Here is a 21,770-nt window from a genome sequence, read left to right as displayed (position 1 = left end):
CGGATCACGTCTGCCCAACTCCGATGCCCCCCCAGGTCTTAATGAGAGACAAAGGGAAATCCGAGACAGGGTGATAACAAGGGGCCCTCTGACTAAACAACCAGGCCAGGGGCTACAAGCTAATAAAAACTAGAATATGTGCGGAAAAACCGCCAGGGAAAAGGACAACCAAAATATCCACTTGTCCACTTCTCCTACCCGGCACCGCCGAGTTCCAGAGAGGACTTGTGGAAGCGGAACCCTCCGCAAATGCTCCAAAGACAAAATATGTAAAGATAAAGCGGCTGAGCCGCAACACACGGCAGAGCCGCAACTCACGAAACACCACTCGATATTCAAAGGTGATCAGTCAGGACTACTGGGGTCCCAATGACTTCCTGGGATGAGATGACAACTCCCGGATACAGGACTTCTGAGGACAGGAATGACCGGATACAGCAGGACTGGACCAGACTCTCAGCAAACCAAAGCAGCATGCAGGAAGCTATTACCGGCGTCTGTGAGAAGCACTGAGAAGGTATTTAGCAGGGAGTTCTCCAATCAGCTGTTCAGAGCCTGATTGGTATTAATGCCGTGCAGCTGTCTTGCTGCACGGCCAGAAGACAAGTGTGTGTGCGTGTGTAACTAGACCCTGCAACGGGGAACGCGGTCCGCCCGTGGCGTCCCCGTTGCTAGGGTCCGTGCGGCTCAGCGCGCCCGGCGTCTAGCGTTGCTAGGAAGCCGGCGGCTGAACGCGCACGGCGTCCCTAGTTGCTAGGCGCCGGGCCGCGCGGACATTGCGGACCCCGGCGCCTAACAGTAGCCCCCCCTTGAGGAGGGGTCAAGGAACCCCTAAAGTCAGGTTTCTGAGGAAATTCCCCAAAAAATGCCCTCTTAAGCCTAGGGGCATGAAGATCCTTATCTAGGACCCAAGACCTTTCCTCCGGACCATAGCCTTTCCAGTGAACTAAAAAATAAAGCCGACCCCGGGACAATTTGGAATCAAGAACTTTCTCTACCAAGAACTCCTGTTGTCCCTGTACATCCACTGGAGATCTACCCTGAGAGATCCTCCGAGGAAATCTACTGGAAGAAACGTATTGTTTCAACAGGGAACAGTGAAACGTATTTCCAATCTTGAGAGATCTTGGTAAACGTAGCCGAAAGGCAACTGGGTTGACTCTTTTAATAATAAGAAATGGTCCAATAAATTTGGGTCCCAGTCTAGCCGAGGATTGTCGAAGCCTGATGTTGCGAGTTGACAACCACACCTTATCTCCCACCTTAAAAGTGCAAGGACGTCGGAGCCTGTCAGAAAATTTCTTCTCTCGAAAGGCCGCTTTTCTGAGAGCAAGGTGCACTTTTTTCCAAATTGCTCTGAGATGGGAGGTCAATGCCAGCGAGGAGACTGGAGAATGATGAAAAAAATAATTAGCTCTGGGGTGAAAACCAAAAACTGAAAAGAATGGAGACTCTTTAGTGGAGGAATGACAAGAATTATTGTAAGCAAATTCAGCCAAAGGAAGAAACTCGGACCAATCATTCTGGAGTTTGGCTGAATACAAGCGCAGATATTGTTTCAATGACTGGTTAACTCGTTCGGTTTGCCCGTTGGATTGTGGGTGGTAACCGGATGTTAACGACAGTTTCATCTTTAATGAAGCACAAAAACATTTCCAGAATTGTGCGACGAATTGTGGACCCCGATCAGAAACAATATCAGTGGGCAACCCATGAAGCCTGAACACATGGCGGAGGAACAAAACTGCCAACCCTTGAGCAGAAGGCAATCGGGGAAGAGCAATAAAATGAGCCATTTTACTAAAACGGTCCACTACCACCCATATGACTCGGAATCCAGCTGAAAGGGGAAGGTCAACCACAAAATCCATGGAAATATGAGACCATGGCCTGAGAGGGACCCTTAAGGGCATAAGTTGCCCTATAGGCAAGGAACGGGGAACCTTATGCTGTGCACAAACCTGACATGAATAAACAAATTCCCTAACGTCTTTAGAAATACTAGGCCACCATACTGAGCGAGAGACTAACTCCAATGTTTTAGTGATTCCCGGATGCCCTGAAACTTTGTTGTCATGGAATTCAGTTAAAACAGTAGCTCTCAAAAATTCAGGAACGTAAAGACGACCAGCAGGAGTAATTCTAGGAGCTTGATGTTGAAGCTGGTTTAACTGGGTAAATAAATCCTGTGTGAGGCCTGCCCGGATGACCGAAGATGGAAGTATTGGGGTAACAACAGGATTGTTATTGTGAACCGGAAGAAAGTTACGTGACAGGGCATCAGCTTTAGTATTCTTGGAACCAGGCCTGAAAGTGATTATAAATTTGAAACGAGTAAAAAATAATGCCCAACGTGCCTGCCGGGCATTAAGCCGTTTAGCTGATTCAATGTATTGCAGGTTCTTATGGTCAGTCAATACCGAAATAGTATGCTTTGCTCCTTCCAGCCAATGCCTCCACTCCTCAAAAGCCCACTTTACCGCCAGTAACTCCCGATTACCAACGTCATAATTGGATTCAGCGGAGGAGAATTTCCTGGACATAAAGGCACAAGGATGTAACTCAAGAGACTCCGGATCCTTTTGAGAAAGGACGGCCCCCACTCCAACTTCTGAGGCATCAACCTCCACAACAAAGGGCAATTCCGGATTAGGATGTTTTAGGACTGGAGCTGAGACAAAGGCTTGTTTCAGGGCCCGGAAGGATAACTCAGCTTCATGCGACCAGTTGGTAGGATCCGCTCCTTTCTTTGTCAGAGCTACAATGGGAGCAACCAGGTCAGAAAAAGAATGAATGAACCTCCTATAATAATTTGCAAACCCTAAAAAGCGCTGAATTGCTTTTAAATTGGTGGGTTGCGCCCAATTAAGGATGGCCTGGAGCTTCTTAGGTTCCATCGAAAATCCCTGAGGGGAAATTATGTACCCTAAAAAAGATACTTCCGTGACGTGAAATTCACACTTCTCCAGCTTGGCATATAAATGATTCTCACGTAACTTTTGAAGAACCAGACGCACCTGGGTGATATGTTGTTCCATCGATTCAGAATAAATCAAGATGTCGTCTAAATAAACGACCACGAATTTCCCTAGGAAGTCACGGAGCACATCATTTATGAGGTCTTGAAAAACTGCTGGAGCATTAGACAGGCCGAACGGCATCACCAGGTATTCGTAGTGACCCGACTGAGTACTGAAAGCCGTCTTCCACTCATCTCCAGATTTAATTCGGATGAGGTTGTAAGCTCCTCTCAGGTCAATTTTAGAAAAAATCACAGCAGAACGTAACTGATCAAAGAGTACAGAAATCAACGGCAAAGGATAGGTGTTTTTAACTGAGATCTTATTCAGGGCTCTAAAATCTATGCATGGTCTAAGCGAGCCATCCTTCTTCTCCACAAAGAAAAAAACAGCACTTAAAGGGGATTTTGATGGTCTAATAAATCCTTTCTGTAAGCTCTCCTGAACATAGTCATTCATAGCCGAAGTTTCTGGCCCGGACAATGCATATAATCTCCCCTTTGGCAATGCGGCACCAGGAACTAGCTCAATAGCACAATCATAAGGCCGATGGGGAGGCAGAATGTCCGCATTGCCTTTGGAGAATACATCGGCAAACTCCTGGTATTCCCCAGGAATGAGTTCTGAAATGATAGCTGCGACTCTGACTGGAAACGAAATACACTCCTTAGCACAAAATGTACCCCATTGGGAAATCTCCCCGGACCGCCAATCAATGGTGGGATTATGAAAGGCCAGCCAAGGGTGACCCAGAACAACTGGAACTGCTGGGCAATGTGTTAGATAGAATTCGATATTTTTGGAATGTAAGGCTCCTACTGTAAGTACTACGGGAGGTGTACGGTGGGTAATAACCCCATTGGAAAGCGGACTCCCATCTAAGCCATGCATGGTGACACACCTATCCAATGGTAACTGTGGAATGCCTAAGGCCTTAGCCCAAGTTAAATCCATAAAGTTTCCTGCAGCTCCACTGTCAACAAAAGCCGACACCAAAGAACTGAGGCTGTCAAAGGAAACCTTAACTGGGACTAAAAGAGAGTTATTCGAGGAGATAAGCTGCAGACCTAGGTGAACCCCCTCACAATTCACCTGGTCAAAGCGTTTCCCGACTTGTTCGGACAGTTACGAGCAAAAATAAGAATTTACTTACCGATAATTCTATTTCTCGGAGTCCGTAGTGGATGCTGGGGTTCCTGAAAGGACCATGGGGAATAGCGGCTCCGCAGGAGACAGGGCACAAAAGTAAAGCTTTCCGATCAGGTGGTGTGCACTGGCTCCTCCCCCTATGACCCTCCTCCAAGCCAGTTAGGTACTGTGCCCGGACGAGCGTACACAATAAGGGAGGAATTTTGAATCCCGGGTAAGACTCATACCAGCCACACCAATCACACCGTACAACTTGTGATCTAAACCCAGTTAACAGTATGATAACAGCGGAGCCTCTGAAAAGATGGCTCACAACAATAATAACCCGATTTTTGTAACTATGTACAAGTATTGCAGATAATCCGCACTTGGGATGGGCGCCCAGCATCCACTACGGACTCCGAGAAATAGAATTATCGGTAAGTAAATTCTTATTTTCTCTATCGTCCTAGTGGATGCTGGGGTTCCTGAAAGGACCATGGGGATTATACCAAAGCTCCCAAACGGGCGGGAGAGTGCGGATGACTCCGCAGCACCGAATGAGAGAACTCCAGGTCCTCCTTAGCCAGGGTATCAAATTTGTAGAATTTAGCAAACGTGTTTGCCCCTGACCAAGTAGCTGCTCGGCAAAGTTGTAAAGCCGAGACCCCTCGGGCAGCCGCCCAAGATGAGCCCACCTTCCTTGTGGAATGGGCATTTACATATTTTGGCTGTGGCAGGCCTGCCACAGAATGTGCAAGCTGAATTGTATTACACATCCAACTAGCAATAGTCTGCTTAGAAGCAAGAGCACCCAGTTTGTTGGGTGCATACAGGATAACAGCAAGTCAGTTTTCCTGACTCCAGCCGTCCTGGAACATATTTTCAGGGCCCTGACAACATCTAGCAACTTGGAGTCCTCCAAGTCCCTAGTAGGTGCAAGGCACCACAATAAGCTGGTTCAGGTGAAACACTGACACCACCTTAGGGAGAGAACTGGGGACGAGTCCGCAGCTCTGCCCTGTCCGAATGGACAAACAGATATGGGCTTTTTTGAGAAAAAACCACCAATTTGACACTCGCCTGGTCCAGGCCAGGGCCAAGAGCATGGTCACTTTTCATGTGAGATGATTCAAATCCACAGATTTGACTGGTTTTAAACCAATGTGATTTGAGGAATCCCAGAACTACGTTGAGATCCCACAGTGCCACTGGAGGCACAAAAGGGGGTTGTATATGCAATACTCCCTTGACAAACTTCTGGACTTCAGGAACTGAAGCCAATTCTTTCTGGAAGAAAATCGACAGGGCCGAAATTTGAACCTTAATGGACCCCAATTTGAGGCCCATAGACACTCCTGTTTGCAGGAAATGCAGGAAACGACCGAGTTGAAATTTCTTTTTGTGGGGCCTTCCTGGCCTCACACCACGCAACATATTTTCGCCACCTGTGGTGATAATGTTGTGCGGTCACCTCCTTTCTGGCTTTGACCAGGGGAGGAATGACCTCTTCCGGAATGCCTTTTTCCCTTAGGATCCGGCTTTCCACCGCCATGCCGACAACGCAGCTGCGGTAAGTCTTGGAACAGACATGGTACTTGCTGAAGCAAGTCCCTTCTTAGCGGCAGAGGCCATAAGACCTCTGTAAGCATCTCTTGAAGTTCCGGGTACCAAGTCCTTCTTGGCCAATCCGGAGCCATGAGTATAGTTCTTACTCCTCTACGTCTTATAATTCTCAGCACCTTAGGTATGAGAAGCAGAGGAGGGAACACGTACACCGACTGGTACACCCACGGTGTTACCAGAATGTCCACAGCTATTGCCTGAGGGTCTCTTGACCTGGCGCAATACCTGTCCCGTTTTTTGTTCAGACGGGACGCCATCATGTCCACCTTTGGTATTTCCCAACGGTTTACAATCATGTGGAAAAAACTTCCCGATGAAGTTTCCACTCTCCCGGGTGGAGGCCGTGCCTGCTGAGGAAGTCTGCTTCCCAGTTTCCATTCCCGGGATGAAACACTGCTGACAGTGCTATCACATGATTTTCCGCCCAGCGAAAAGTCCTTGCAGTTTTTGCCATTGCCCTCCTGCTTCTCGTGTCGCCCTGTCTGTTTACGTGGGCGACTGCCGTGATGTTTTTCCCACTGGATCAATACCGGCTGACCTTGAAGCAGAGGTCTTGCTAAGCTTAGAGCATTATAAATTTACCCTTAGCTCCAGTATATTTATGTGGAGAAAAGTCTCCAGACTTGATCACACTCCCTGGAAATTTTTTCCTTGTGTGACTGCTCCCCAGCCTCTCGGGCTGGGCTCCGTGGTCACCAGCATCCAATCCTGAATGCCGAATCTGCGGCCCTCTAGAAGATGAGCACTCTATAATCACCACAGGAGAGACATCCTTGTCCTTGGATATAGGGTTATCCGCTGATGCATCTGAAGATGCGATCCGGCCCATTTGTCCAGCAGATCCCACTGAAAAATTCTTGCGTGAAATCTGCCGAATGGAATTGCTTCGTAGGAAGCCACCATTTTTACCAGGACCCTTGTGCAATGATGCACTGTTTTTAGGAGGTTCCTGACTAGCTCGGATAACTCCCTGGCTTTCTCTTCCGGGAGAAACACCTTTTTCTGGACTGTGTCCAGAATCATCCCTAGGCACAGCAGACGTGTCGTCGGGATCAGCTGCGATTTTGGAATATTTAGAATCCACCCGTGCTGTTGTAGCAGTATCCTAGATAGTGCTACTCCGACCTCCAACTGTTCCCTGGACTATGCCCTTATCAGGAGATCGTCCAAGTAAGGGATAATTAAGACGCCTTTTCTTCGAAGAAGAATCATCATTTCGGCCATTACCTTGGTAAAGACCCGGGGTGCCGTGGACAATCCAAACGGCAGCGTCTGAAACTGATAGTGACAGTTCTGCACCACGAACCTGAGGTACCCTTAGTGAGAAGGGCAAATTTGGGACATAGAGGTAAGCATCCCTGATGTCCCGGGACACTATATAGTCCCCTTCTTCCTGGTTCGTTATCACTGCTCTGAGTGACTCCATCTTGATTTGAACCTTTGTAAGTGTTCAAAAAATTTTTTTAGAATAAGTCTCACCTAGCCTTCTGGCTTCAGTACCACAATATAGTGTGGAATAATACCCCTTTTCTTGTAGTAGGAGGGGTAATTTAATTTTCACCTGCTGGGAATACAGCTTGTGAATTTTTTCCCATACTGCCTCCTTGTCGGAGGGAGACCTTGGTAAAGCAGACTTCAGGAGCCTGCGAAGGGGAAACGTCTCGACATTCCAATCTGTACCCCTGGGATACTACTTGTAGGATCCAGGGGTCCTGTACGGTCTCAGCGCCATGCTGAGAACTTGTCAGAAGCGGTGGAACGCTTCTGTTCCTGGGAATGGGCTGCCTGCTGCAGTCTTCTTCCCTTTCCTCTATCCCTGGGCAGATATGATCTTATAGGGACGAAAGGACTGAGGCTGAAAAGACGGTGTCTTTTTCTGCAGAGATGTGACTTAGGGTAAAACCGGTGGATTTTCCAGCAGTTGCCGTGGCCACCAGGTCCGATGGACCGACCCCAAATAACTCCTCTTCCTTTATACGGCAATACACCTTTGTGCCGTTTGGAATCTGCATCACCTGACCACTGTCGTGTCCATAACATCTTGAGGCAGTTATGGACATCGCATTTACTCTTGATGCCAGAGTGCAAATATCCCTCTGTGCATCTCGCATATATAGAAATGCATCCTTTAAATGCTCTATAGTCAATAAAATACTGTCCCTGTCAAGGGTATCAATATTTTTAGTCAGGGAATCCGACCAAGCCACCCCAGCTCTGCACATCCAGGCTGAGGCGATCGCTGGTCGCAGTATAACACCAGTATGTGTGTATATACTTTTTATGATATTTTCCAGCCTCCTGTCAGCTGGTCCTTGAGGACGGCCCTATCTATAGACGGTACCGCCACTTGTTTTGATAAGCGTGTGAGCGCCTTATCCACCCTAAGGGGTGTTTCCCAACGCGCCCTAACTTCTGGCGGGAAAGGGTATACCGCCCATAATTTTCTATCGGGGGGAACCCACGCATCATCACACACTTTATTTAATTTATCTGATTCAGGAAAAACTATGGTAGTTTTTTCACATCCCACATAATACCCTCTTTTGTGGTACTTGTAGTATCAGAAATATGTAACACCTCCTTCATTGCCTTTAACGTGTGGCCCTAATAAGGAATACGTTTGTTTATTCACCGTCGACACTGGATTCAGTGTCCCTGTCTGTGTCTGTGTCGACCGACTAAAGTAAACGGGCGTTTTAAAACCCCTGACGGTGTTTTTGAGACGTCTGGACCGGTACTAATTGTTTGTCGGCCGTCTCATGTCGTCAACCGACCTTGCAGCGTGTTGACATTATCACGTAATTCCCTAAATAAGCCATCCATTCCGGTGTCGACTCCCTAGAGAGTGACATCACCATTACAGGCAATTGCTCCGCCTCCTCACCAACATCGTCCTCCTACATGTCGACACACACGTACCGACACACAGCACACACACAGGGAATGCTCTGATAGAGGACAGGACCCACTAGCCCTTTGGAGAGACAGAGGGAGAGTTTGCCAGCACACACCAAAAACGCTATAATTATATAGGGACAACCTTATATAAGTGTTTTCCCTTATAGCATCTTTTTTATATATTTCTAACGCCAAATTATTGCCCCCCCTCTCTGTTTTAACCCTGTTTCTGTAGTGCAGTGCAGGGGAGAGCCTGGGAGCCTTCCCTCCAGCCTTTCTGTGAGGGAAAATGGCGCTGTGTGCTGAGGAGATAGGCCCCGCCCCTTTTTCGGCGGCCTCGTCTCCCGCTCTTAACGGATTCTGGCAGGGGTTAAATATCTCCATATAGCCTCCGGAGGCTATATGTGAGGTATTTTTAGCCAAAATAGGTATTCATTTGCCTCCCAGGGCGCCCCCCTCCCAGCGCCCTGCACCCTCAGTGACTGCCGTGTGAAGTGTGCTGAGAGGAAAATGGCGCACAGCTGCAGTGCTGTGCGCTACCTTTAGAAGACTGAGGAGTCTTCTGCCGCCGATTCTGGACCTCTTCTTACTTCAGCATCTGCAAGGGGGCCGGCGGCAAGGCTCCGGTGACCATCCAGGCTGTACCTGTGATCGTCCCTCTGGAGCTGATGTCCAGTAGCCAAGAAGCCAATCCATCCTGCACGCAGGTGAGTTCACTTCTTCTCCCCTAAGTCCCTCGTTGCAGTGATCCTGTTGCCAGCAGGACTCACTGTAAAATAAAAAACCTAAGCTAAACTTTTCTAAGCAGCTCTTTAGGAGAGCCACCTAGATTGCACCCTTCTCGGCCGGGCACAAAAATCTAACTGGCTTGGAGGAGGGTCATAGGGGGAGGAGCCAGTGCACACCACCTGATCGGAAAGCTTTACTTTTGTGCCCTGTCTCCTGCGGAGCCGCTATTCCCCATGGTCCTTTCAGGAACCCCAGCATCCACTAGGACGATAGAGAAATGTCCCTTACCACCACAGTACAAACAAAGACCGGAATTTTGCCTTCTGGTCCTTTCCTCAGGAGACAGCCGGGAGAGACCCATATGCATGGGCTCCTCGACGTCTTCTGGAATGGAATAAACACAAGGACTTGACCTTACAGATGTTCCTCTTTCAGCTCTCCGCTCTCTGAGACGACGATCAATCTTAATAGAAAGCTCCATGAGTTTATCGAGAGTCTCAGGAGCGGGGTACTGGAGGAGACTGTTTTTAATAGACTCTGATAAGCCGAGGCGAAACTGACTGCGCAGGGCTGGGTCATTCCAGCCACAGTCGTTCGACCAACGGCGAAACTCAGTACAATAAACCTCTGCAGGATTTCTACCTTGTTTGAGAGCGCGCAGCTGACTCTCAGCGGACGCCTCTCTATCTGGGTCATCATACAAAAGCCCTAAAGATTTAAAGAAAGCGTCTACTGACAACAACGCAGGATCCTCTGCTCTTAAACCGAATGCCCAGGTCTGAGGATCCCCCTGGAGTAAAGAAATAATAATCCCAACCCGCTGAGATTCAGTACCAGAAGAAGTAGGTCTTAAACGAAAATAAAGTTTACAGGATTCTTTAAAATTAAAAAATTATTTTCTATCACCAGAAAAACGGTCAGGCAAATGCATCTTTGGTTCAGGGACTCCCCTTGGGGAGGCTCGCAAAAGATCTTCCTGCGACCTCACCCGAAGAGAAAGATCCTGAACCATCTGAGTAAGTTCTTGAATCTGATTGACTAAGAGCTGGCCAGGGTTTGGCCCTAAACCTGTCGGATTCATGAGGCCAAAATTTTTTAACAAAAACTGAATGAGAGGAAAAAATTAAAGCCCTGTTTAATTTTAATTTTTGGTATGGCCGGTAATAATGTTATGATTCCAGCACTCTGGTCTGAGGAGATCTTATTGCGAGGACCGGAGCACTGGAATGTAATGCTGGGGAAGGGAGCGGGAATGGAAAATAGCCCCTGGCGCCCTAACTCCGTTGTCTCGCCCGTGCTGTCAGAAATCCCCTGCGAGACTATGGTTGCTTGAGCCTATGGCAGCCACGTTTGAAGGGCGGATCACGTCTGCCCAACTCCGATGCCCCCCCAGGTCTTAATGAGAGACAAAGGGAAATCCGAGACAGGGTGATAACAAGGGGCCCTCTGACTAAACAACCAGGCCAGGGGCTACAAGCTAATAAAAACTAGAATATGTGCGGAAAAACCGCCAGGGAAAAGGACAACCAAAATATCCACTTGTCCACTTCTCCTACCCGGCACCGCCGAGTTCCAGAGAGGACTTGTGGAAGCGGAACCCTCCGCAAATGCTCCAAAGACAAAATATGTAAAGATAAAGCGGCTGAGCCGCAACACACGGCAGAGCTGCAACTCACGAAACACCACTCGATATTCAAAGGTGATCAGTCAGGACTACTGGGGACCCAACGACTTCCTGGGATGAGATGACAACTCCCGGATACAGGACTTCTGAGGACAGGAATGACCGGATACAGCAGGACTGGACCAGACTCTCAGCAAACCAAAGCAGCATGCAGGAAGCTATTACCGGCATCTGTGAGAAGCACTGAGAAGGTATTTAGCAGGGAGTTCTCCAATCAGCTGTTCAGAGCCTGATTGGTATTAATGCCGTGCAGCTGCCTTGCTGCACGGCCAGAAGACAAGTGTGTGTGCGTGTGTAACTAGACCCTGCAACGGGGAACGCGGTCCGCCCGTGGCGTCCCCGTTGCTAGGGTCCGTGCGGCTCAGCGCGCCCGGCGTCTAGCGTTGCTAGGAAGCCGGCGGCTGAACGCGCACGGCGTCCCTAGTTGCTAGGCGTCAGGCCGCACGGACATTGCGGACCCCGGCGCCTAACAGCCTTAGAGCGTGATTTCCTCCAGTGTCGCTCAGCAGTACGTGAGCATTTTTGCAGATATCTGGTGCATTTGGTGTGCCAGGGTTGAGGTGTTAATTTGCGAGGGTGAATAGTGGTTGGTGGAGCAACAGAGTCAAGAGCAGAAGTAAGGGATGCATTGTATGTGGAAGTGGCTTGTTCAGGGCATGAGAGAGAATAGGAGAAGTGAATCAAACAGGGAAGAAAGGAATGTGGTGTCAATAGCTTCAATGTTACGCTTAGTGATGGTAGCCTTAGGAGGTAGAGATGGGGAAGTCGAGAGAGATAGGTTAAAGGAGAGCAGGTGGTGGTCAGAGAGGGGAAATGGGGAGTTGGAAAAATAATTATTTTTAATTAATTATAATTAAGTAATGCTCATTGCCAGGGGTTTCATGCTTGTTGCTAGTGGGCTGTAATGATTGTTGCCAGGGGTTTCATGCTCTGGGTTCCTTGCAAGTTGCCAGGGGTTTCATGCTCTGGGTTCCATGCTCGTTGCCAGGGGTTTCATACTCTGGGTTCATGCTCGTTTCCAGGGGTTTCATGCTCTGGGTGTCATGCTCGTTGCCAGGGGTGTAATGCTCATTGACATGGGTTTCATGCTCATTGCTAGTGGGGTGTAATGATCGTTGCCAGGGGTTTTCATGCTCTGGGTGTCATGCTCATTGCCAGAGGTGTAATGCTTATTGGTGCCAGCGCTAAGCGCTCCCGGAACGACCTCAAGCTTTGGTTTCCCCCAAGGTGGCAGCCATTTTAGGAGGGACATTTTTAGCAGATTTACATGCAGCTAGTCCGCATGGGAATCTGCTGCTTAAACAGCTGCGGCGACCCCCAAGCCTGGCACCTCTGCAGCGGCTGTAGTTACACCAGTGCCTGTGATGTGATGGTGGCCAGGGGGCTGCACATGCACAGAGGCCACTTCTGGGAAGGGTTCTGGGGACACTCTCTGCTGGCTAAAAGTACAGTGAGTAGCCTAGGGGCGGTAGCTGCAGGGGCCATAATCAGGAATCCATTGCATTCCAGATATTGGCTGCTGCGGGAATGGAGGGATCTCAGTGGGTATCAAAGATACCCGCTATGGTCTCTTCTTTTTACATTCGGGGGATATTTAATATTTGCGACAAACCCACTAAACGGGTGTTTTCTGGGATATAGCTGCAAATCTACAATGATAAATGGGCCCATAATCTGGAGCGGCAACAAGGTTTTGAAACTTTAAATTAAAAAAAAAAAAAACCTCATGTCTAATACATAATCCAGAATATATATTTATTATAAATTAGCAGTGGCCAGCTATGTTCTAATACGTGATTGCTATTAACTTTAGCTAAATTTATTTTCTAATTGTGGTATCAGTATATTTGGGAAACTACAGAATACTTATTATTCATGAGAATAGAAGCACAGTGTGTATTATGGCAACATGTGCTGGGAAGTACATTATATACGAGAAATGATCTTCCTGCATCAGAGCAGCATCTGGGAAAAGGGGAGGCCCGCAGACGCCGCTGCCGCAGGGTAACAGCGCAGGAATGTTTGCAGTTCTCCCCTCGGTTGCTCAGTGACCCGGTCTGAGCGCACCAGGAAGTGCCGGCCCTTTAGCCGCGATGCACTGTGGGAACTCCCCTCAGATCCAAGATGGCGGCCAGCAGGAGGCTGATGAAGGTAATGGGGGTATAGGGCGGCTCTTTCATTCGGAAGAAGAGCTTTTACGGCCGGTTAGGGTGCCTCGGTTATCTTCCAACGCCCATCTGGGAACCATAATCACCCACCAGTACTAGTATTTATCCGGGGGCTAGGCCTAGAATCCCCGGCCTCACCCCGCGCCGCCCGCCGAGCCCGGCACACCCTGTTCCGCGTTCCTTGGAGGACGATGCGGAAGCGGCTGGAAATCATACACAGGTTCAGAAAGTCGCACATTTCGGTCAGTCTGGTAAACTGTGATGTAAGCGACACCTCGGGGTGCCGCCATGGGGCCCCGGGAGAGGGGAGCCCTCCACCCCTGGGTGTTGCAGCTGAACTCCCCTAAGGTAATAGAGGAGTAGACTGTCATTGTGTAATATCCGCTGCAGGTGGTGCAGTGTATTTAAATAGCCAATATGTACACGGTGTGGAATCCGTGACTTCTACCATCTGCATTCCATGACCTGGGTGACTGGGCACAAGGCAGTGTGGGCATACTGCTCCATTGTTACCCGGGGCCAGTTATCAGGACTCGTCCGTCCCCCCCCCCCCCCCCCCCCCGGGATGATTTTTTCAAATTGTATTTGCTGTATACCACAATGTATGGTACTGCTTTATTCTAAAAAGCCCACTACATGATCATATTGCTGTATTTTACCATAGTAGTTTTGTTGTTTTTCTCTTTTAGGAAGTATTTGATAAATGTTATCTTTTGCTCTTAAATGTGTATTAAAACACTGTGTAACTCCTGTATCACCAACTCTCGCTTGTTTCAACCGAGTGTATAAAGAGAGTGCATTCGGTATACATGTTAAACATTTCATACTACAACTATATGCCAGTAGTGATTTTTCAGTACTTTATTTAAAACATTGAAATAGATGTTCGGCTGCACATCTAAGCTCCCAGCATTTTTATTCTGGCTACTCCCTAAACTAGTACAAATGTCATCAGATTTTTAGAATGTTATTAAAGTTGCCTGGCTTTCTCTTATGGGCCCTACACACTCTGCGACTGGCTGCGAAGTTTCTTCACTCCGCCCGGCTCCATAGCCCTGCATACTAATATGGACGAGATTGTCCATATTGGCCTGCAGGTATGAACGAGCCAGCACCAACGATGAGCGAGGGCGGGGCCGCGCATCGTTCATCGTTGGTGCCTACACACTGAAAGATAGGAACGGTATCTCGTTCATATCTTTCAGTGAAATCTTTAAGTGTGTAGGGTCCTTTAACCAATGTAGAACTTCCCAAAGTGTTAAGTAGATATTGTAGGGTGACAAATTTCCAGACCTTGTTATGCTGGTTTTTACATTCATGCTGGCCATACTGTAAGATTTAAATTCACTGTCAGACCAATTATCTAATGTTGCCATACACTGTCCAACGATTGGTCTGTCTGGTGTGTATATCCACTATGTGATCTGAGTACCAGTTATCGCATAAGCCAGGCATGCTGAAAGATCTGGAGAATGATAATTGGTGCTTGATTGTGGCCATACTCTGCAATTATTTTTTGGCTGGTTGGTGTATGTCCAGGGGCTAGTGTGCAGCAGTGCTGTTGATGCCTTCTGCCCTACATAATTTTTGATTACATCACCACTTACCCAGGAGACATCCACTTATACTCGGGTTCTTCCTTGTGAGAGATGTACCTAGCCTCCGAAGAGAGAATAGGCCAAGGAGGTTAGTGCTCCTACATTTTAAATATAGCACCTTCTTAAAAGTGTTATATAGGCAGCTGATTGTTGTATTTTTCAGTAATTACTAAGGGATATGTTTTTGTGGGTAGGGTTTCAGTGCTGAAGAGGCCAGCATAATGTTGGGTGGCATATAATTACTAGCCATAGTTCACACCCAGTTATCTTTTGTCCTGTCCAGAACTTTCACTTTTTATTCCATTTTATTGAGCCACTCACTTTGAAAATTAGACTGTTAATGGTATCCTCTTCACACTAAGGCCTTGCTTGTTGGATGACAATTGAGTTACTAAGTTATTTGGAGAGCAGTCATAAGAGCTTCTAAATGTCTCCATATTTTTACACACACACACACACACACACACACACACACACACACACACACACACACACACACACACACACACACACACCCCTTAAATGATCACAATTATGATTTCTCTGGCTGGGTCCACAGGATTATTCACAGGATAACATTGGGATATTGTCGAGCGACAGCGAAAATGGCACCAACACGGTCACGAGCTTTCTGGCCTCCCAGGATGCATTGGGGCCTCCACTATATAGTCCCGCCCACTGACTCAGATCAGTTTTTTGCTTGGTGCTGCAGGAAGCTGCATGGTCACAGGGCTGCTGTGAAAGCAGCCTCAAGTTTTCATTACTTTATTTTTATAGACTTACTGTTTTGGTTTGAGCGACTTCTCTTAACAGCGTCTTAAACGTGTATTAGAAAGAGTCGCTCCAACAACTCCCCACCGGGTCGCAACAATGCTTACCTTCGCGGTACAGTGCTGTCTCGACGGGCGTCTGTGTCGGATGTTCTAGCAGGTCCAGCAGACGTTACCAGGCTGTGGCCGGAGCATGGGGAGACAGTGAGTATATGGACTTCCTCTTACTAGAGGGGTCAGGACACAGCTACGCTGATTTGGTGGAGACTACAAACAGCGTGTTGATGCGCCGAACATCTCGAGTGTGACAGCGCTACGCTCCGGGGATCATAGGCGCCAGGACTAGGTGAGGCCGCGATCCTGGGATTTTAAGTCAACAGGGGGTTTCAGACGCTCTCCTGGCCGTCCCTCCTCCGAGTTCATGGCCAGTTCCCGCGGGTCTCTCGTTTCATGAACTGAATGACCTCACTTCCGGCTCAGACGCTACCACGAGGGTACTCGGTCGCAGCTTAGACGCTGCGGTTGTGTACACTGGATATAAACCCGCCCAGACCGAGTCGCAGGCCTTTAGTGTCTGCATGCACGTGGAGTCGCTCAGCGTCCGTATCCATTGGTGAGCGTCCGTGTCCGTTATCAGTTACCAAGAGCGGCAGTGTACACCAGTAGCGTCTGAATCCACTCAGCGTCTTTCGAGCGTCTTTGCTTGGATATGGAAGTGTGGTGAGTCTCCCTGTATCCCGCTCCCTGGAGGCAGGGTATACAGTACTAAAAATTCCTTCTACTTCTTAGTGTGCACTGTTAATTTTTAGTACCTATTGCATATGAGACCTGTATATTACTGTGTTTTCTGCATGTTATGTTGAAAAAGAACCAGTTAAACAGAAGTGCAATTTTCCTACTTATGTATAAGTTATTATGGAGGTTGTATTCTCATATGACAATGTCTAATGCTTTAACATGTGACTGACTGCTAGTATGTGTGCTGACTTTTCTGTGTAATGTCAGTCCTGTTCTGACCCTCAAATCAGGTGCACTGTGGTCAGATTGATCTCACCTCTATATACTGATTATAGGGTGTGGTTCAGTCACAAAATTGTGTAGTCAATATCAGAAAAATGTCTGTGAGCGGCAAAAGTGATGAGGAGAATTTGTCAAGCACTCCTACAGCCCTAACATGCTTATCTTGTAAGTCAGGGGTAATTGATATGATTCAATTGGTCACTTATGAGGGTTTGTGTGCAAACTGTTTTGCTTTTCAGCGAAGTAAAAAACAGGAGTTAGTTCAACCTCCAGTAGAGCCACCATGGAATATGTTCGCAAAGACTCTGTCTTCAATAGCGGACAGGTTAGCTCCAGTAGCACCACCTCAAGGGTTAGGTTACACTATGAACCCATACATGCAGCTCCCTTCCTATGGTTTGGTTCCAGTAGCCTCTACAAGCAACCAAGGGGTAGGTAAGACTAAGACAGATACGTCTGTATGGCAGACTACACAAGAGGATACATCGGATGATGATGCGGAAACAATAGATTCAACTCCGTATGATGATCAGTCGCAGAGCTTTAGTTCAGATGATGTAGCTGAACTCATTAATGCAGTAAAGGCTGTGCTTTCTCTGGAAGAACCAGCCAAGACAGCGTTAAAAGCAAAAGCACCTGTATTCAAACGAACAAAGTCAGTGAAAGCTGAATTTCCAGCGTCAGAGGAGTTGACGGAAATGATGGATGAGTCTTGGGGGTAGCAAAGGCAATGGGCGAATGGATAGAGGAACTAGAGAATGACATCCCCTCTCCTACTAGGGAGCAAGAGGATCGTCTTTGCCGTTTAAGACAATCTGCCCAGTATTTAGAAGAAGCAGCCATTGATGTAGGCACTGTTGCTTCTAAAGCTTCAGCCCTGGCAGTAGTCGCTCGCAGAGCAGTCTGGCTACGGACCTGGAAGGCAGATGCGGAGTCCAAGAAGGAATTGGAAGCATTGCCTTTCGTGGGTAATATATTATTTGGAAAACCTTTATCGGATATCCTAGAGTCAGAGGCTGAATCGAAGAAGGTCCGATTTCCGGCTACCTACAACCCTAAGTCCAAGGGTTTAAAATTTAGCTCATTTCGCTGGCATAGCAAAGCGAAAGGTAAAGAGGAGCCTAAACAACCCCAGTTTAAATTCAGGGGTAGGAAGCAGTGGGCTAGCAAAAAGCCAGCTTCCAAACCTGAACAAAAGCCCTCAGCCTGAAGAGACGGGCCTCCGCCTGGAGGATTCCAGGGTTGGGGGCCGACTCCTGCAATTTGCACCCACATGGCAACAGTCAACAACAGATACCTGGGTGCAGAAGGTAGTATCTCAGGGGTATGGGTTCCCATTCAGGAGGCAGCCTCCTCAAAGATTTTTTTGCACCAGCCCGTCTCGTATAGAGTCGAAGGCCAATGCCCTGCAAGAAGCAGTCCAAAAATTACTGCAGTCAGGTGTGATTGTCCCAGTACCTCCATCACAAAAGGGACAGGGGTATTACTCCAATCTGTTTCTAATCCAGAAACCAAATGGGTCATATCGACCAATTCTAAATCTGAAGATGTTGAACAATTACATATGGATCCCGAAGTTCCACATGGAGACGTTACGCTCTATAATGTTGGCTATGGAACCGGGAGACTATATGGTATCTCTGGATGTGCGGGATGCTTACCTACATGTGCCTATAGCACTATCACATCAGTGTTACCTCAGGTTTGCCATCCTCAAGGAACACTTCCAGTTCCAAGCTCTGCCCTTCGGGCTAGCTACAGCACCCAGGGTGTTTACCAAGATCATGGTGGTTATGGCAGCTTGTCTGCGCAAACAAGGGATAAGGATATTCCCATACCTAGACGACCTATTAATCTTAGCACAGTCGCAAGATTTACTGTTGAGCCATCTCCAACAGACGATAGTTTGTTTACAGAGACACGGGTGGCTCATAAATTGGGAGAAGTCGTCCCTGAATCCATCACAGCGGATGGTTCATTTGGGAGCCATATTGGATTCAGACCTACAGAGAGTTCTCTTACCAGAGAAGAAAATAGTCAAGGTGCAGGTCATGGCTCAGGAAGCGTTGCAAGCCCAGACAATGTCAGTCCATGCAGCAATGCGACTGTTGGGTCTGATGGTATCAACGTTCGACATGGTGGAATATGCGCAATTCCACTCCAGACCATTGCAGCATCTCATTTTGACAAAATGGAACGGAAATCATCAAACAATAAAGAAGCAGATGATAAAGATTCCAGTAAATGTAAAAAGGTCTCTAGCATGGTGGCTACAGACAGACCATTTAAACAAGGGGAGACCCTTTTGGATAAAAGAGTGGCAAGTCCTGACGACAGATGCCAGCCTGCAAGGTTGGGGGGCGGTACTCGGAAGCCTATGGTTCCAGGGAAAATGGACCGCAAGGGAAAGTCGCCTGCCGATAAATCTGTTAGAAATAAGAGCCATTCACTTTGCCCTAGTTCAGGCAAAGGACAATCTACAAGGAAGACCAGTCCAGATCCGCTCAGACAATGCGACGGCAGTAGCATACCTAAATCATCAAGGAGGGACTCACAGCAAGAGTCTGATGGAGGAAGTAACTCCCATTCTAAAGTGGGCAGAACTCCATCTCCCAGCATTGTCAGCAGTATTTGTCCCGGGTGTACTAAATTGGGAAGCGGATTTTCTCAGTCGGCACACCATTCAGGAAACCGAATGGGCACTACACCCAGAAGTGTTTCAGACACTGGTGAACAGATGGGGTCTACCGGAGATAGACCTTATGGCGTCTCGTCTAAACAACAAAGTTCCGAGGTACGGATCAAGAACAAGGGACCCAGGAGCAGTCCTGGTAGACGCACTGTCAGTAGAATGGAGGTTTCAGCTGGCATATCTGTTCCCTCCAATATCTCTGTTACCCAGAGTAGTGAGAAAGATAAAACAGGCAAAAGGAGCAATAATTCTAATAGCTCCAGCTTGGCCAAGAAGGCATTGGTACACAGATCTGTGGAGAATGTCCGTGCAAGCACCGATACTGCTCCCTCAACGTCCAGATCTGTTAATGCAGGGTCCTTGTTGTCACAGTCATCTGGATCGCCTGTCTTTGACGGCGTGGCTGTTGAAACCTCTATCTTAGAGGCTAAAGGATTTTCAAAGCAAGTAATCCAAACCATGCTTAGAGCAAGAAAGCCTTCTTCGGCCCGTGTATATCATAGAATATGGCAAGCCTATATTCATTGGTGTTCTGGAAAAAATTACAATCCAAGAGCCTTTAAAGTAGCTAGAATTTTGGATTTTCTGCAGGCAGGATTGGATAAGGGGTTGAAGGTTGCTTCCTTGAGGGTGCAAGTCTCAGCGTTGACTGTATGGTTTCAGCAGAAGATTGCTGACCTACAGGATGTACGTACGTTTTTCCAAGGAGTAGTACATATTCAACCTCCATTTGTTCCTCCTGCAGCTCCCTGGGATTTGAATTTAGTTCTTAAATTTCTCCAGGGTCCTTTGTTTGAACCACTTGAGAGAGCGGATCTTAAGTGGTTAACGATTAAAGTTCTTTTTTTACTGGCAATGGCGTCAGCCAGAAGAGTGTCAGATTTAGGAGCATTATCATGTAAGTCTCCTTTCCTAAGTTTTTTTCCAGACAGAGCAGTTCTCAGAACGAGATCTAGTTATCTTCCCAAGGTGGTGTCAAAGTTTCACCTGAATGAAGAGATTGTAGTCCCAGCTTTTCAGGTATCGGGACTATCTGCGGGAGAAGCGTCACTGGACGTGGTCCGGTCTTTAAAAATCTATATAGATCGTACTAGTGCCATCGGGAAAACAGATTCCCTCTTCATCCTCTACGGATTCCATAGGAGAGGTTGGCCTGCTAGTAAACAGACGCTGGCGAGATGGCTCCGAGTGGTAATATCTGAAGCTTATTCTCATGCAGATCTCCCTATTCCGGCTAATGTCTCTGCACACTCTACACGTAAGGTAGGTCCTTCTTGGGCAGCACAACAGGGTGCGTCAGCAGAACAGATATGTAAGGCAGCCACATGGTCTTCCATAAACACATTCATCAGACATTATGCCTTGGATACTTTTGCCTCTCATGACGCAGACTTCGGGCGAAAGGTCCTCCTGTGCAATCAGGAGCGTCCCCACCACTAAAATGGCTTTGGGAATCCCAATGTTATCCAGTGGATAATCCTGTGGACCCAGCCAGAGAAATAAACGTTATGGTAAGAACTTACCGTTGATAACGTGATTTCTCTTATGTCCACAGGTATCCACAGGGATCCCACCCGGACGCATCTGATTTGAGGATCTAGACAAACACTAAAAACCTCTTCCTTCTTGTATGGAAGGGTGTGCATGTGTGTTCTTATCGCCTGTACAGGTCTCTACCTAATGTTCCTGCCTATAATCGCTGTGGAAAGAACTGATCTGACTGAGTCAGTGGGCGGGACTATATAGTGGAGGCCCCAATGCATCCTGGGAGGCCAGAAAGCTCGTGACCGTGTTGGTGCCATTTTCGCTGTCGCTCGACAATATCCCAATGTTATCCTGTGGATACCTGTGGACATAAGAGAAATCACGTTATCAACGGTAAGTTCTTACCATAACGTTTATTTCTCTTCTGAGCCACTATTGAGTCTGTAGTGCTCACATATCTCGGACTTAAGGGGCCCATACTCCAATCGCAATTTTTTTCCACAGATCCTGAGATTTTTTTCCACAGATGTATTGTTTTTACAACCCATTTGACTTTGGTCATACATTACAGATATTTTTCAGTGATTTGCAGATCATTTTCACTTAAACAGATCTGCCAATCTTCAAAGACTCATCAGGTTACTAGAAACGGTCTGGTACAGTCCCAATTGATCTGTGTAATTAAACATGTTGGAAAACCTGATTTAACAATCCCAATCGATTTTAATATTTTGGTGCCACCCCCATTAGTCACAAACCTCCCTTCTGTGTGTCTTGCTTATTATAAGCTTGAATTATCTGTTTTGGCATGAGCCAAGCTTTCACCGTACATCTGTACCTTCAAGTTTTGCAGGGCAATTGACTGAGGGCCTAATTCACCATGAGTTGTAGTTTGGCGATTTCTCGCGAAACTACAACTCCTTTCTCTAGCATGCGGGGGGTGAGCCAGCAC

At 47.6% G+C, this 21,770-nt stretch overlaps 1 protein-coding gene and 1 long non-coding RNA gene across 3 annotated transcripts in view; one reads left to right on the top strand and one right to left on the bottom strand.

Annotated features, from left to right (window-relative positions):
* Positions 1-13,136, bottom strand: part of LOC135070790 (uncharacterized) — a 41,397-nt gene extending 28,261 nt beyond the window's left edge. The window contains exon 1 of the long non-coding RNA XR_010256948.1: positions 13,011-13,136. This is a non-coding gene — a long non-coding RNA (uncharacterized LOC135070790). The remainder of the gene's footprint in view (positions 1-13,010) is intronic.
* Positions 13,073-21,770, top strand: part of UBE2L3 (ubiquitin conjugating enzyme E2 L3) — a 67,729-nt gene continuing 59,031 nt past the window's right edge. The window contains exon 1 of one of the 2 annotated variants that reach the window (XM_063964789.1): positions 13,073-13,236. In XM_063964789.1, the coding sequence (XP_063820859.1) occupies positions 13,210-13,236 (27 nt within the window). In that variant the 5' untranslated portion in view covers positions 13,073-13,209. Of the gene's footprint in view, positions 13,237-13,291; positions 13,602-21,770 lie in introns of those variants that run through there. The other variant, XM_063964788.1, reaches the window with a different exon arrangement.

The sequence above is a fragment of the Pseudophryne corroboree genome, chromosome 1 (assembly GCF_028390025.1).
Source record: "Pseudophryne corroboree isolate aPseCor3 chromosome 1, aPseCor3.hap2, whole genome shotgun sequence".
NCBI classification, from domain to species: domain Eukaryota; kingdom Metazoa; phylum Chordata; class Amphibia; order Anura; family Myobatrachidae; genus Pseudophryne; species Pseudophryne corroboree.
The sequence above is the reverse complement of the archived record's forward strand: the minus strand, read 5'-3'. Positions and strand labels throughout refer to the sequence as shown.